This window comes from Eleginops maclovinus, chromosome 4 (genome assembly GCF_036324505.1).
Source record: "Eleginops maclovinus isolate JMC-PN-2008 ecotype Puerto Natales chromosome 4, JC_Emac_rtc_rv5, whole genome shotgun sequence".
NCBI classification, from domain to species: Eukaryota; Metazoa; Chordata; class Actinopteri; order Perciformes; family Eleginopidae; genus Eleginops; species Eleginops maclovinus.
In genome coordinates this window covers 29,673,269-29,687,618 of record NC_086352.1, presented here as the reverse complement: position 1 = coordinate 29,687,618, position 14,350 = coordinate 29,673,269, and the positions used below count along the sequence as shown (strand labels likewise).

Sequence of the window (14,350 nt, the reverse complement as noted above, 5' to 3'; positions counted from 1 at the left end):
AACACGTGATAATGACAAGCACAACTTTCTAACGCTATTTGACTGAAATAATGCTCGTTACACGAGTCCAGCCGTTCGCCTAAACTGAAACTTAAACCGGTGAAGGAAAGTGTCTAAAACGTATTTTCCACTATGTTAAAATTCAGCTTCAGGAGGGAGAGAGACAAGGAGTTTGTAAGTTTCACGTCTTTTTAACACTAATTAACCGTGTACTATTTTAGCTATCTAAACGTATAGCTCAAATGCTTTTTATCATTAAGCTAACATGCATTAACATGGGGTTAGATAACGTTTATGTGTTAACACGTTAGCAAAAGTGATACAAGTCAGAACTGTTTAAGCTTTAAGTTTTGTAACGTTAATACATCGATTGTGTTAACGATATTTATGTTAATGCTCAAACAGTGACTCAACTGATGCATTCATTGTTCATTAACTTAACGCTTTGCTGTTAGAGACCAGTTAAAGTAAGTGACCAATACATAGCAACAGTGATATTTCTAGTAGAGAAAAGCACACTGCTGTAACTGGCTGAATACGTCAGGGTTCGATATCTCAAGTGCTGGTGTTGTTATTTCTACCGCTCCCCTAACATCCCTATAGCCTTCTTGTTTTCCCCTATGGTTTTTCCTCTGTTGGTGTGACACTATGTCAACCATATGAGCCACATAGTGTGTGATAATGTGTCAATGTGATGTTAACCTTCTCCCTAACCTACCCCTTTTGTGTTGTGTAGAAGCATATAGCCCATGGTTTGATCCCCGCTGCCTCCATTGCCCCAAAGCCTGCAGTTCCCCGTACCCCGCCCCCACGCAGCCCAAACCCCTCACCTGAGAGACCCAGGTACCCCACACCTCCATCACCTCCAACCAACAACATCCTCTCGTATTGATGTGTAACCTCTGACACAATTCCTTGTACCTGTTTGTGAGTTTTAATGGAAATTGAGCTCAATAATGACAATCGGTCAAACTCACATCCTCATATGCATTTGTGAAAAGTTCATCCTGAGGGAATTCAAGAAAATACAAATTTACTTTCCTCGCCTTTATCCCCCCAATCAGTGGTGGAATAAGTACTCACAACTTTCACTTAAACATATTATAATATCAAAGTGTAGAAATACTATGTTAAAAGTATTTCTGTAAAAGGGTGTTTTTATTTTTATCTAAAAAAATAACCAAATAATGTGTAATGTTTTATTATGATTGATGCAGTAATATGATCATCACTTTAACAATGTGGAGCTCATTTAAATTACTTTTTTAATACTGTTGGGTAGCTTATGGTAGGAATCAATTTATGTTATTCCATAAAATTACATCTTTATTTGTTTGTTGGTTATATTTGATATTCTTAATCTGAATCTGCAAAGTAAATAAAGCGGACGAGTGAAAAGTACACTTTTACCTCAGAAATGTTGTGGAGTTGAATTACAAAATAGCAGAAAAATGCAAATAGGCGAGTTCTAGGTAACCCAAATAGTTGTTGACGTATGTTATTTGATGTGTCACCACAGCCTGCAAAACAATGTCTTTTTGGGAAACTAATAGGCAATGTTCTCCACAAGTTGAGTAGCATCTGTTTGCTCTAAATGGTGAATTTAAAGCAGTACCTTGAAACTCAAGTAGGAAAAAGGAAGGAGATTTTAATCTAACAAGGGCAGCATTTTGTGTGCTTATATTACTCAAAGCATCTGTCGTTCCTCGTTTTAATCATGTCTTTCCATCAACAGATCAGCCTTAGCAGCAGCCATCTTGTCTTCTTCGCTGACTGGACAGACGTGGGCCATCCCCCCCATCCGGCCGAGGTCTTTCTCTGAGAGCTGCCGATCGGAGTCCTTCATATCTGAACCAAACATCAGTACAGCACTTTTCAACAGGTGAACTCTCTCTGACAAATATACCAGTATTATCACTAGCTTTGTGAAAAATGATTTGAACAACAAGAAGTGACACAACCTCACCTGCGGCTGTATTTATGTGGGTCACATCAGAAAATGGGCCAAAATATTTTTAAGGCAGAGCAGAAAAAGGATTATTTGAGCTTTCTGAAGTACAGAAAGTGCAAAATGGGAAACAAAATGATGCATTGACAATATACATATCCTAATATCTTCAAAACACAATACTGGTTTTCTTCTGATTTTAATAATCAAAATTAGAATAGGGTTCATTGCCAAGTAGGGTTACATATACAAGGAACTTGCTTTGATGTATAATAGTGCATACATAAATACAGTAAGAGGAATTAAGTTGTAAAATATAAGCAAATATAGACTTATTCTGAAACCATTTTTGAATATCCAAAAATAATAATAAATATACTAAGTTAATTAAAATGTCAATTATACATATTCCTCTGAAAAATAAAATAAATACAGTACATCAGAATTTAATTTAATCTATTCTTACCTCCTTCAGAGACAGATGGTCAGAAGACTTGGCTAGCCGACCACGCCTCTCGTCCCCTGACCTATCAGAGGAAGAGGAGTTGCAGGACGAGAAAGAGCAGGTGGAGAGTGAAGATGAGAGGGAAGAACATGTTTACCAAACTCTTGACACAGGGAATAATTGTCCAATCACGAACCTGTCTATTCCCTGCCACTAAAACCCAAGGTGAGATTCTACAGGACAGTCCTGTTGTTATTTGTAAACACGTGCTTGACTTTACCAGCGTTACGGCTACCACAGTAGGAACAGCGCAGGTGTCCCTAATAACTTGATAACGACATGCTTAACGACTTGCTGGTGTGCGCTGCAGGATGAGACATCGTTAATGTTATTAGTCACACCTGTATCTTTTCTGCTGTGACGAGTAATAATGTGCTTATGTTGAGAGGGGTTAACTCTTCATCCTTTAATATGTTTATACTTGGTTTAGAATTAAATGTCTTCAAAGCTAAGTGTTGGTATGATGATACCGGTTTGAACCACTGGAAGGCATAGTTGTACACAGAAAAAAAGGTAACGTAATCTTTGACTGTAGTGGTGAATTGTAATTTAGTGTACAGGCTGAGAAGTCATCAATAAGTATCTAGTTTGCAGTGTTGAGTTATGTCTCTCTGAATCATCATTTTAGGTATTTTCTTTTCTTTTGTTTTCATCATTTGGTTGTTATTGTATTTATTTGCCCCTTAACTTCATTTTGTGGTCTTTGCCTGAGATGGTCCAGCAATTCATGTGGTGACATTTTGGTCTTTTTCTATCCCTGTAAACTGGATAAAAACTGACTTTGTAATTGTGATTTATGGTAGTCACTGACAACAGGATATTACTAACAAGCCACTCAATCGAAAGGTCTTTTTTAACCCATTCATAGTCATTTCCATGTTGTGTATCTATCTATTTTTTCAAAGTTTATTGCTTTTATTAAGAGCAAAAAATACAAAAGGCCATAAGGAACATATGCCCCCATATAGTTACATTATAAATATATAAATAAACACAAATGAAATTGCAGCGAGGAAGAACCAAATGTAGCAAGGCACCCACTTTTTCTGTTTTGGTGACGATGTTGGTATGATCATTGAAACTCAAATAATAGCAATAGATGGATAGAGATAGAGATAGGATAGAGAAAATTAAAAGTCATTTGTATGAGCTATACAATTCAGCAGGGGACAATCCTATTTCTCAGGGTCTATTAGAGAGGGATATTTAACTGGTTCTTATCCTCTAATCACGTTTGCGATAAGGGTTCTCCTGTAATTCTAGCTCTTCTTCTGCACATCTCAGAATGGGTTGCTATACCCTAAAGGGTTTCGCTGACGAACATTCATTTTTCTTATGATATTAAATATCCCTCATCCACTGCGTCTGAGGATTTGCGTCTTTCAAATTTCCATAGTTTTATATTAGATGCAAGTGTTGTAAGGAAAGCCAAGAAGCCACGTAGGAAGTTGTACAGTTAAACAGTATATCAGACAGTATTCCAAAAACATTTATAATAGGACAGGGCTCCATATTTACTGGAAACCCCTCTGAAAATATCTTAACCACAGAAGTCCAATCAAGCGGCAACCTCCAGGTCTAAGGAGTGAAGCCAATGCATTGGTACTACAGTACACTACATTAAATGACATGTCATTATAGCTGCCATTATTATCCAAAGTGACTTACTTACACTTCAATACCTTAGACATACCTACCTGAGCAATTTGGGGTTAGGTACTGTTCCCAAGGACACCTCAAAATCTTGATTGCAGGGGCTTGGGATCGACCCACTGACTCTCTAAATGATAGACGCCCATAAATGGAACATTCCCCTTTAGTATTCACACATATGTACGTAGTACATAGCTCTGCACACACACAAAATGCAGTCTTGTGTTTGTCTTACATGGTCATGGTTGGACTTAAACCAGGGACCCTGCCGTACCCAAGCCAAGTCCTTTTGGAGTGAGCTTATGCCGCCCCTACTGATGGCTCACCCGGGGCAACTAAGCCAGTTGTATAGAAGTCTATGAGAACATTACTGTACTTCTCAGTTGATTTATTAGCTCAGGATAGATTTTCCTGATGAGTTAGGGTTTCATTCACTAGTTTCAAGTCTTTTCATTTAGCAACTTATGATTCAATTCAGAGTAAAAAAAACATTTGCTTTAGGGTGGGGCTACCTTTTGGGTAACCGGTTTGGTAATAAGGCTGTGTCATGTTTGGGTGCTGTGTTTCTGTCTGAGACCTTTAATCTCTTCACTGTGTGTTTTCAGTTCACGAAAGTGCTCCTGTTCTTAATTTGATGTTCAGTTTTGCACGTTTGGGTGTACCACCCTCTCGTGTTAGTTCTGGTTCCAAAAGCCAAGAAAGCTACAGCCAAATTGCCAAACTCAAGGCTTAAAAATGTGTAGTCCACTTCTTATACTGTAAACGTCCAGTACATTTAATGCTTCGATTAGCTTAAACATGTTTATAGATCTAAAGATTGGACATTTTACAATTGCTACAATCTGGATCTATGACTGGACATCACTCTGATAACTTTCTCTCGTGTCCATTGTCCCCGATGTAGTATTCTAAACTTTAGTAGCCCATGTTTTGCACAGAAAGAGGAAGTGTGCCTTAGTTTTAATCACCTAGATCCTGTTCCAACCACCTGTGTTTCTCACAGACTCGGGGGACATAATCATCGGGATATTGTTCTATACTATCTATGTCCTTTTCCTGTAGACTGACACATTGGGTTGCTAGCCTATAATGGTCTCAATGACCTCTGTTTTCCCTTGACAGTGTCCAGACTATCCAACTCCCTGTTGCTTTATTCACCAGTTAGAGCTAAAAACATTGAAGCAACGCTGAGAAAATTATGTTTCTTTTCCTTGTACCATACCCTTACCCATGTGATATAGAAGCGTAGATAGTGGATATGTACCCCCATGCAAATGTGATCCATAAGAAACATCAGTTTTCTCTCCCTGGTTAATTATGAAGATAAATCGACGTAAAAGAGAGCCACATCAATGACCTTTTTTGATCATCAGGGTGGGTTAAGTACACATTACAGTGATTGTTCTATCAATCCACTCAGTTGTCTATTTCATTAAAGTGTAGGCCATATAACAGAGAAGAGAAATAACCCTCTTCATGATGCAACCCCACAAACTGCAGCCCGCATATTGACCTTGAACCAAAAACTCTCTGAATAACCTTCAAGAAGGTACAATTAATTGCACCACTGTCGCAATAGAGCAGTCTCAGTGCATAAGAATATAGTTCATTTTACAATTATGCATTTGGCCTCAAACCATCATTCTTCAGTCTGCCACATTATTCCCTTTTAAGCTTTCTTTGCTGCTTTCTTGCTATGTTTCAACTGCGACTCTTCCCTCCAGTGAAGACTGTGACTCATTCACAATGTGTCTCGCAACAATAAACGCACTGACAAGATATCATTTCTCCACAGTTTGACAATAGGCATAATCGCAGTGGCCTCGAAAATAGCTTTGCACAAAGGATCCAAGCAACAGGGCTTCTGGAAATCTCTATCCGTCTGACTGACTGCCTGTCTTTTTTTCAGACTAGTACACCCCAGCTGATTCAGATGTCTGTCAGAAGAGAACCTTCTCCAGGTAAGAGTGTTTGAACACCGAAGTAACTAATTCATAATTAAATAGGACAACATGCTTAGTATAGAGTGGTACAGGGTTGAGTCCTTTAAAAGGGAAATGAGTTAGCATTTTGGCACTTTGAGCTCCCTTGTCTTGAAGTCAATGTTTTTTTGGATGTGTTTTCGGTTATATGTATAAACTTCAAAGATAACGTCAATGAACACCCCATTCATGAATGTCTTAAGCTTCTATTCTATAAGACATCAAAACAGACGGCTAAAGGAGACTGCTGAACATCATCACACTGAACACAAGTCCGTCTTGAGCTTAGCGGTGGTCATGTGTTTAGTTTATAGCCTAACCTCGGAAGTCAAATGCTAAGTGTTAATATACCGAGATTATCCCATTGTACAAAACTTGTTAGTATCATAAACTTGTGTTTGCCACAAAGCAACATTTTTTATACTAAGAAATCCATTGAAAAAATCCAATTGCTTTTTCATTGAGGGAGCCCTTGGAACGCTAACTTCCAAGTTAACCTACAAAAAAATACTTCATCCCTAGTGCAAGGAGCCAATCCATTCATATTTGATTGTGAGTTGACCTACATATTGTACAATACATGCAAAACAACAACAATACTGTAGTTTTTGTCCAGTTTCTATATCTTCTAATGGTTACTAGATTCAGTGACTGTAAGAACCAGTCACTAGCAATCATATCGTCTTTGACAGATTGACTTTTCCAAACCATTAGGCTCAACTCTTACAACATTTACATTAGAAACATTTAAGCTGATGTGACTGCTAATGTAAAGGCAGGGTGCTAACATTCACTTCATCAAGCAATGTCATCTTCTGTCTGTAAATACACAGCGATATCTATTAACAGTTTCCAGTATTACGTAGAGTTGTGGGGACATGGTTAACTTACAGAATAAACTCTAATACAGTGGCAAAAGTGTTATGAAAACCTGTCAAACAACAAGCAGCTATCAAATGAATTACACTCCATTATAATAACTTTTTGATTTACACCTCAATTAAAGTGAATTAACAGATGTGTATTTAAAGGGTATTTTAATGGAGACATTAAAGTTCATTTTAGAAAGGTCTCCCATACAAAGAAAGAATGGTACACTCCTCCTCAGCCCTAAGGGACAGACACACTTTCAGCTTTTAATCAACAAAATGTAGTGTCACAACACACATAATGTAGCCTTACATCATAAAAGGAAAACCTCATTATAGTTGTTATGACCAGAGCTATCCTCAGGCTTGTGACAGTTGCTAAATTAAAATGTTCTATCTCTTCTTATAATGCTCCTACTTTAATCACTAAATTATGAAGCTGAATACAGTTTGCCTGTGTGACTAAAGCAATATATTAAACCATGGACTGAGTCACTTTTACACAACATTAAAGAATATGCAATTCAAGTAAGAATGAATAGAGAAAACAGTACACTGGTCTGTAATTGTGTTCATTAACCAAGAATGGCATGATTCTATCCCTCAGAGCTCCCTGAGGAAACCGTTTTCGAATCTCCAGAAGCCAGCGTTGATTATTCCAAGAAGAAAGCCTCTGTCAGGAAAAGTCCAGGAAGTCGGAAAAAAGACGTTCCATGTAGGTGTCGCGCAGCATTGCGGTTTGACGTGTGTCTGCTCGTCATTTGGGCTTTCTGTGATTAAGCCAGCTTTTTGGTTATAGAACATCAGTGAAAAGCACACTTATTTGGTTAAATAAACACCAAACCAATGCCTTCTGATGGGAACTATAGTATGTATCTGTTGTAATTTACATAAACAGCATCTAAGCATAGAAGTAATTTATAGTGGTGACCATGTTGCGAAAATGTGTTATTTTCCTTATCCAATTACGGTCACATGCCGAATGAAATGCGAGCATGTGTATTGTTAGATTTTATTGATAGAGTGCTCTGCATGCCACGTGACACGATACATATTTGTCCCTCAAATGAGTAAGGTATACAATTGTATACATCCATCCAAACAGTAGGTAGGGTTTCCTGTCTTGTTGTGACAGTCATTATCCGACACTATTTCAAAGTCCCTTCATAACCCTTTACTGGTTTGATTATTACTCATGTATATGATATATTTTAATACAGTTGCTAACTGAAGACCCCTAATATAGTCCATGTCATTGCCCAAATCAGGTCAGTATGCTGTGTGCTTCACAGACATATTTCTCTGTTTACTTGCTGGTCATAACCCTAGAAGCACATTAAATATAAGAAATGTGTTGTAATGTTGAATGTGCATTAAAACTTGCATAATCGGAACCTTAATAGAGTTTAGGAAAGCAGTATATTTTCCTGTTTTATGCAATTTACATTTGTTTATGTACTGCCATTACAAGTATTTACCTTCCCTTTTACAGCAGCACTACCCTTCCTCACCACAGACCAATCCAGCCAAGCCAAAAACTCTAAACCCCCCACCCAACACTCTCCACGGCCCAGCAGGGTTAGCAACAAGGGGCAGCGGGAGGCAGCGTGGGCCTCACCACAGAACAACATGAGCATGGTAGAAGAACAAAAGCTGCTGGAGGAGCGGCTGCAGCGGCTGGAGCTCGAGATCAGTAACAGCCAAGCCTCGTCCAACGCAAGGTCACCTGCAGGTACAGTGGAAGACCTTCTGGAGAGAGATGAGTGCGGGGAAAAGGGGATGAATAGAGTGACTTGGGGATGAGAAAAGGGATAACGGGAGAGGGAATTAAGCAGTGAGTCGTAACAGATGCATGTGCAGGGGGTGAGTAAATATTTCTCTGATCCTTGAGCTCCACAGCACCTCCTCACCACGAGTAGAAGAAGAGAGGGAGGGAGGAATGAGAAGGAAACATGAAAAGGAAAACATCAAATGGAGTATATAAAAGAATGGAAACTTGGCAGTGTAAATGGGAAGCATGTTGACTTGGTGGTGAGAGACTCTGACCTCCTGGTGGGCAGAAAGGAGCATCATGGAAAAGTGCTAGAACCACTCTCAATGAAGCATTAATTATGTTCCCGTTATTTTAGCCCAAGGGTGAATTCTGAGAAGTTCAGGGCCAACCAGCAGGCCACATAGAGAGTCGGAGTCATGTTGAAGAAAGCATCCTGTCCTTCACCAGCCTTCTGTTCCCTTCTCCTGGAAATATAATAACGACTCTGCTTTTGTAATGTCAATTAAAGACTTCATTTTTTTCCCACTGTATTCTGAATAAGAAGAGGGCAGTAGAGAAAAGTTTGAAGCTTTATTCATAAATTCTTAATCAACATTCAAATACTTTGCAGACTTTTTTTTGTTTTCTAACACATTATTCTACTAAGGTACAGTCTTCAATAAGACTTTTAGTTATTGTTTCAAAAATACGGAAGCCTTTAAACTGATTTGCTCTGTTTACAGGCAGCCATGCAGAGCTGCTGAATCTGAGGCAACACGCTCAGGAGCTGGTGGATGAAAATGACGCCCTCAAGATGACGGTTCACCGCCTGAATGTGGAGCTGAGTCGCTACCAAACCCAGTTCAGACCGTTGTCCAAACAGGAGGTATGACATCTGTTTTTAGAGAAGAACTTCGTCTCACTCAAACTTACAAATTGACAAGCCATGAATGAGTCTACTAAATGGTGAATGGACTTTATTTATATAATGCTTTATCCAGTATTTACGACTCCTCAAAGCTCCTTACTTTTAACAGACATAAGTCAGGCAGTGCACACCCCGTGGTCTTGGGATTTAAGGATACGTATATCGACATGTTGACTGCATGAGATAGTCTTGGGCTCCTGCCTTTTCTCAACTGAATTCTGGTCAATCAGCTTTTAAAAGCTGTAGAACTGTCCCCATTTTTTAATGATCAGCCTCTATCACTCCAGACGATGTCAAAATAATAATAATCAATTTTATTTATAAGTGCGCTTTTCATTTAAGTAAACAAAACTCAAAGTGCTACAGAGTAAAAATGGTTGAAACAAAACAAACAAATAAAATAAACATCTATATAATAAAGTAAACAACAGAATAAGAACTTTTAGGCCGGCATGGCAACAAGTGGGGGTTTTAAACATCTCCCATGGTTTAAAGTTTGGTCCTGGGGGTAAGGAGCACATTTATGACTGCATGATCAACAAACCTCTCATGGTTGCATTGATTGAGTTTAAAAAATACCATCATTGACGGCTAACTCCTCCCTACACTTAACAGCTAGGAACTAAACCAATTGTATTAGTCATTGCACTACCGTTAGGAAACTGCCGTTACTCAGATGTATATTCAGATATTAACTCGGTTAAAGTCTTGGGAACTGGAGGGTCGCCGGAACAGGCCAAGACTGGACTTTTGGTACTATCCAAAAGAGCAGAGCCCCCTCATGTTTTGTGGTAAAAGTGTATCTAAAGTCCCAGACACACCGATCTTTACTGAGTGCAATGTTCTAGTTCTGTACTGCAAAGCTCTTCCCGTAGTCTAATTTGATTTTATACTATTTCCAGTGCACTTTATTTTCACAGCAAGATTTTAAGATAGAAATCTGCCTTTGAACATGCACCCCACAGAGTGAAATAATGTTCCTTTTTGTCTGTCCTTCCAACTGATTGGTTGCACTAAAGGACTTTTCTTTCTCCTGTCTTTGGCTGTGTCCACGCTGGGTTGTTGTGTGTCTTGCACGGCAGCAGAAGCTGGCCTGTGGTATTTGATCATGGCTACCTCACGCTGTGTGTTCACACCGAGACATGTCCTGGCCTAATCACTAGCATGTCGCTTCTGCTGTCGCCTGATGTGTCTGCCAGCCCTCATTACTGCAGCTGAAGTGTGGCTGGTGAAAGGAATATATAACGGGTAAGATAAGGGAGCAGATTAATGGTAGTGTGACGCAGCGATAGGAAATGGGGTGAGTCTGAATGGGTTTAATAAGCTGAGCCAGAACTGTCTGCCCCCATACAACACACAAGCTTGTCTTTTTATTCCCCATTGTTTCTTCTTTCTGATCCTCTGGTTCTATCAACACATTTTCATAAAAAATATATACACGTATACACATACAGTATACAGCTGCGGAAAAAAATGAAGTGATCACTTAAGCATTATCATTTTCTCTCGTTTTATTATTTATAGACATGTCTTTGAGTGAAATTATTTTTTAAATGTTGTTTTGTATTCTATAAACTACTGAACATTTTTCTCTGTTTTGGAATTGAACAGACACTGGAATGGCTGCCATACATGTAGAGAGCTGTATATTCACTTTGTGTGAAAGACTACATATATAGCTGCCATATTAACCAATGCCGTGATGGTACGGTGACTTTTTTCTTCCTCTCTCTTACTGTCTCTTATCCAGAGCTCCAGAATCAGTGGCTTACCAAAGACCGGTTCCCCTCCTCCCTGGCTGGTCAGTATCTTCATGAAGCTGTACAGTACATGACTTTATTATTATTGATCCCCATATGGAAATTCAGGGATAAAAGCAGCAACAGGAGTAATATTGAAGCACAGGATAAGACAGGTGTTAACACAAGGAGAAACAAGAAATAAAGAATGTAAATAACAGTATGTAATAAAAAAACTAAAAATAGAATTAGGTGAAACTCTGTTAATTATTCAGATATGAATCATTTTGAATATTATTAATGTATTTGAATGTCTATATCTAAATGCAAAGAGACGGTACCTATGGTGCAGTTTGTACAGGTTGAGTTAGGGGTCCGTCAGTTGATATTGTAATCATTTATGAAAACGTAATAAGAAAGGAACACTTTACCTGACAAACATTTGGTAAAAAGCAATGTAAAACCTTCACTTGACCAATAATTTCAAAAGCGTTCTGATCTGAATCATTTTGTGTATATATACTTAAAAAAGATATAGATATTTTCCATGATCGGGCGCAGTAAAGGAGGCTTTTAACACAGTTAGAATACATTTTGGTTTAATCGATCGCTGGCCTCACAGTAGCCATTTTGTGCTGTTTGTCATCTGATGGTTATTCATTTAGGATTATTTCTGGTGTAATGGACTGCTCTTTATAATCATTTCATTAACCTTTGATGGGAATTGTTGTTCATTGCATCTTTGCCTGAAAACAGCATGCCAATATGAAGGGTACAACCTTTCCTCAAATGGAGCAAGTGAGAATGTGTCTTGCATATAAACTATTCAGTTCTTCTCTTTGTTGTTCTTACTCCACAAAAGAACAATGTCCCAGATAAGGACCAGAACAGTTTTTTTACAGTGATTGATGAATATTTTACAGTAAGAAGTATTTGATGAAATTGGTCTGAGTTTTTCAGTGATGTTGCAACAAGGGAGGGCATCTTTCACATGGGCCGGCGGAACTTCACTCCCAATTTATTTGTTCCTGCCGCCTGCTATCTTCTCAACAATATTAATTGCTGAGAATGTTTTCAGTAGGGTGACATTACACTTACATTAATATAATTTAGATCTACAGTATCTATTCCCTTTGGATTCCTGGGCAAAAAACAAAACAAAATTTCTACCAAAACAATCCGTATCCATTGTAAGTAGGTTTTGGGGAAATCCAACAAGACAAACTTTGACTACACTATGTGTTTGTCGTTTACTATAGCTCTCTAAGAAATTCATTGGAAATCACTTTCTCAACACCATGTTTCCATAGTAACACACTGACACTGTCCAACTGCTACTGAGTTAGTGTGAAGGTAAAATATCACAGTAGAGACACAAGATGACTGCATGAGTTTAAGCTCAGACCATGGTCAATTATGTCCTGAGTGTCTGCTACGATATCACTTCGAAAGAAAAATATTACCAGCATGAAAGGAATGACATTATTATAAAAACTGTCAGTTCAAGGGTTTTAATATCATATACGCAGCTACAGTGTAGATGTGCAATGAAAAAAATAGTGGGTCACAGGTTCCTCCAACAATGCAACATAAATACATATAAGACATAAAACAAACAATAAAGATAGTGCAAGCTCAGGAGTTTAAATCTTATGGCCTGTGGGACTAAACTGCCGCTGAGTCTGGTGGTCTTTGTCCGTATGCTGTGGTACCGACTGCCAAACCGGTTACTAAATAGGAATAACCTGTCAGGAGCAAGAGGCGGTCAGGACCCAAATGCAGAACAGAATAAACAAAACGTCAGCTTTATTAAATACAAAGCTGTAACAGAACAAACACTAGCACATACACAATCATGGTCAACGAAAGGAAAGGGAGCAAACAAAACAAAAAAACAAACCAGGAAGACGAGGGAAATCTAGAGTGCAGACAAAAATCCAGGAGGGACGACAAGACACACACAAGACACACAGAAGACAAGACACAGCTCGATAAGGCGAGCAGAAACACAATGGCAACAGGTGAGCACAGTCAGAGGAAAACTAAAAGACAGGAAGTAAAACCAGACAAGACACAAAGAGGGAAAACGATTCAAAAATAAAACTATAAACACAAAGACTCAGATCAGGACAGTAAAAAAACGTTCCACTGCAGAGCACTAGGGCGGTGAAAGCAACATTCTCATCTCTCTAAGTTCAGTGCTAGCACAGCGTGTGTGCGCATGGCGAGCTATTATGCACACAGATGGATTAAAAATAACTAATCAACGTAAGGGTGATCGACACACACTCAGATTCTGGTCTCTGGAATTCACTCACGTTAAACGTGATTAAAGCGAGCCATCGCATAAATTACTGATCAACTTCCTGACAGCATTAACATGTCTCCTACCTACTTAACTCAACAACACCTACAAAAGCAGTGTTTCTGCTTTAACTGTACAAGTTGCCCCCCAGGACCAAACATATACAGTATATTATTCAAATGCCAAATTAGGGCCACATCTCCATTTCAGTGTGTTCCCTCCTGTATAGTCTTTTGTGGCTAACTGCCGTTAAATGCTGCGGAGCACTGCCGTCATTCCATGAAGAAGGTGTCTGTGGGGAGTTCAGAAGTCTGTAGTAACCATACAGTTGATGCAAGTGTTATATTTGTTATAACACACAAAAAACATAACCGATGGATAGAACAAAATACATACATTGCTTTCACGAACATTGCAAAATATGGTGGAACATAACTTCAGAAAGTACCAAAGACAGGATAGTGTGGGTATGTTATTTAAACTGGTAGGGTCATTTGAACAGAACAAGTGAAGAGGAAATATGAAAAATGGGGTGGCCTTCAGGTTATTAACGGGGATTTTTTTGTGGAAATCTGTGTAACCATAATCTACTACTTTTTTTGTTTCTATTTTAACCCCCTACTTTACCACCATATGACTCCATAGTGTACCAACCATTTTTCAATAGT

General features: G+C 38.6%; 1 protein-coding gene across 1 annotated transcript in view; it reads left to right on the top strand.

The window, feature by feature from the left end:
- Window positions 1–14,350, top strand: part of cep89 (centrosomal protein 89) — a 71,659-nt gene continuing 57,309 nt past the window's right edge. Inside the window, 10 exon segments of the mRNA XM_063880504.1 lie at window positions 1–174; window positions 737–843; window positions 1,736–1,882; window positions 2,424–2,581; window positions 2,584–2,618; window positions 6,016–6,067; window positions 7,565–7,672; window positions 8,450–8,689; window positions 9,454–9,596; window positions 11,389–11,439. Of these exon segments, the coding sequence (XP_063736574.1) occupies window positions 133–174; window positions 737–843; window positions 1,736–1,882; window positions 2,424–2,581; window positions 2,584–2,618; window positions 6,016–6,067; window positions 7,565–7,672; window positions 8,450–8,689; window positions 9,454–9,596; window positions 11,389–11,439 (1,083 nt within the window). The 5' untranslated portion in view covers window positions 1–132.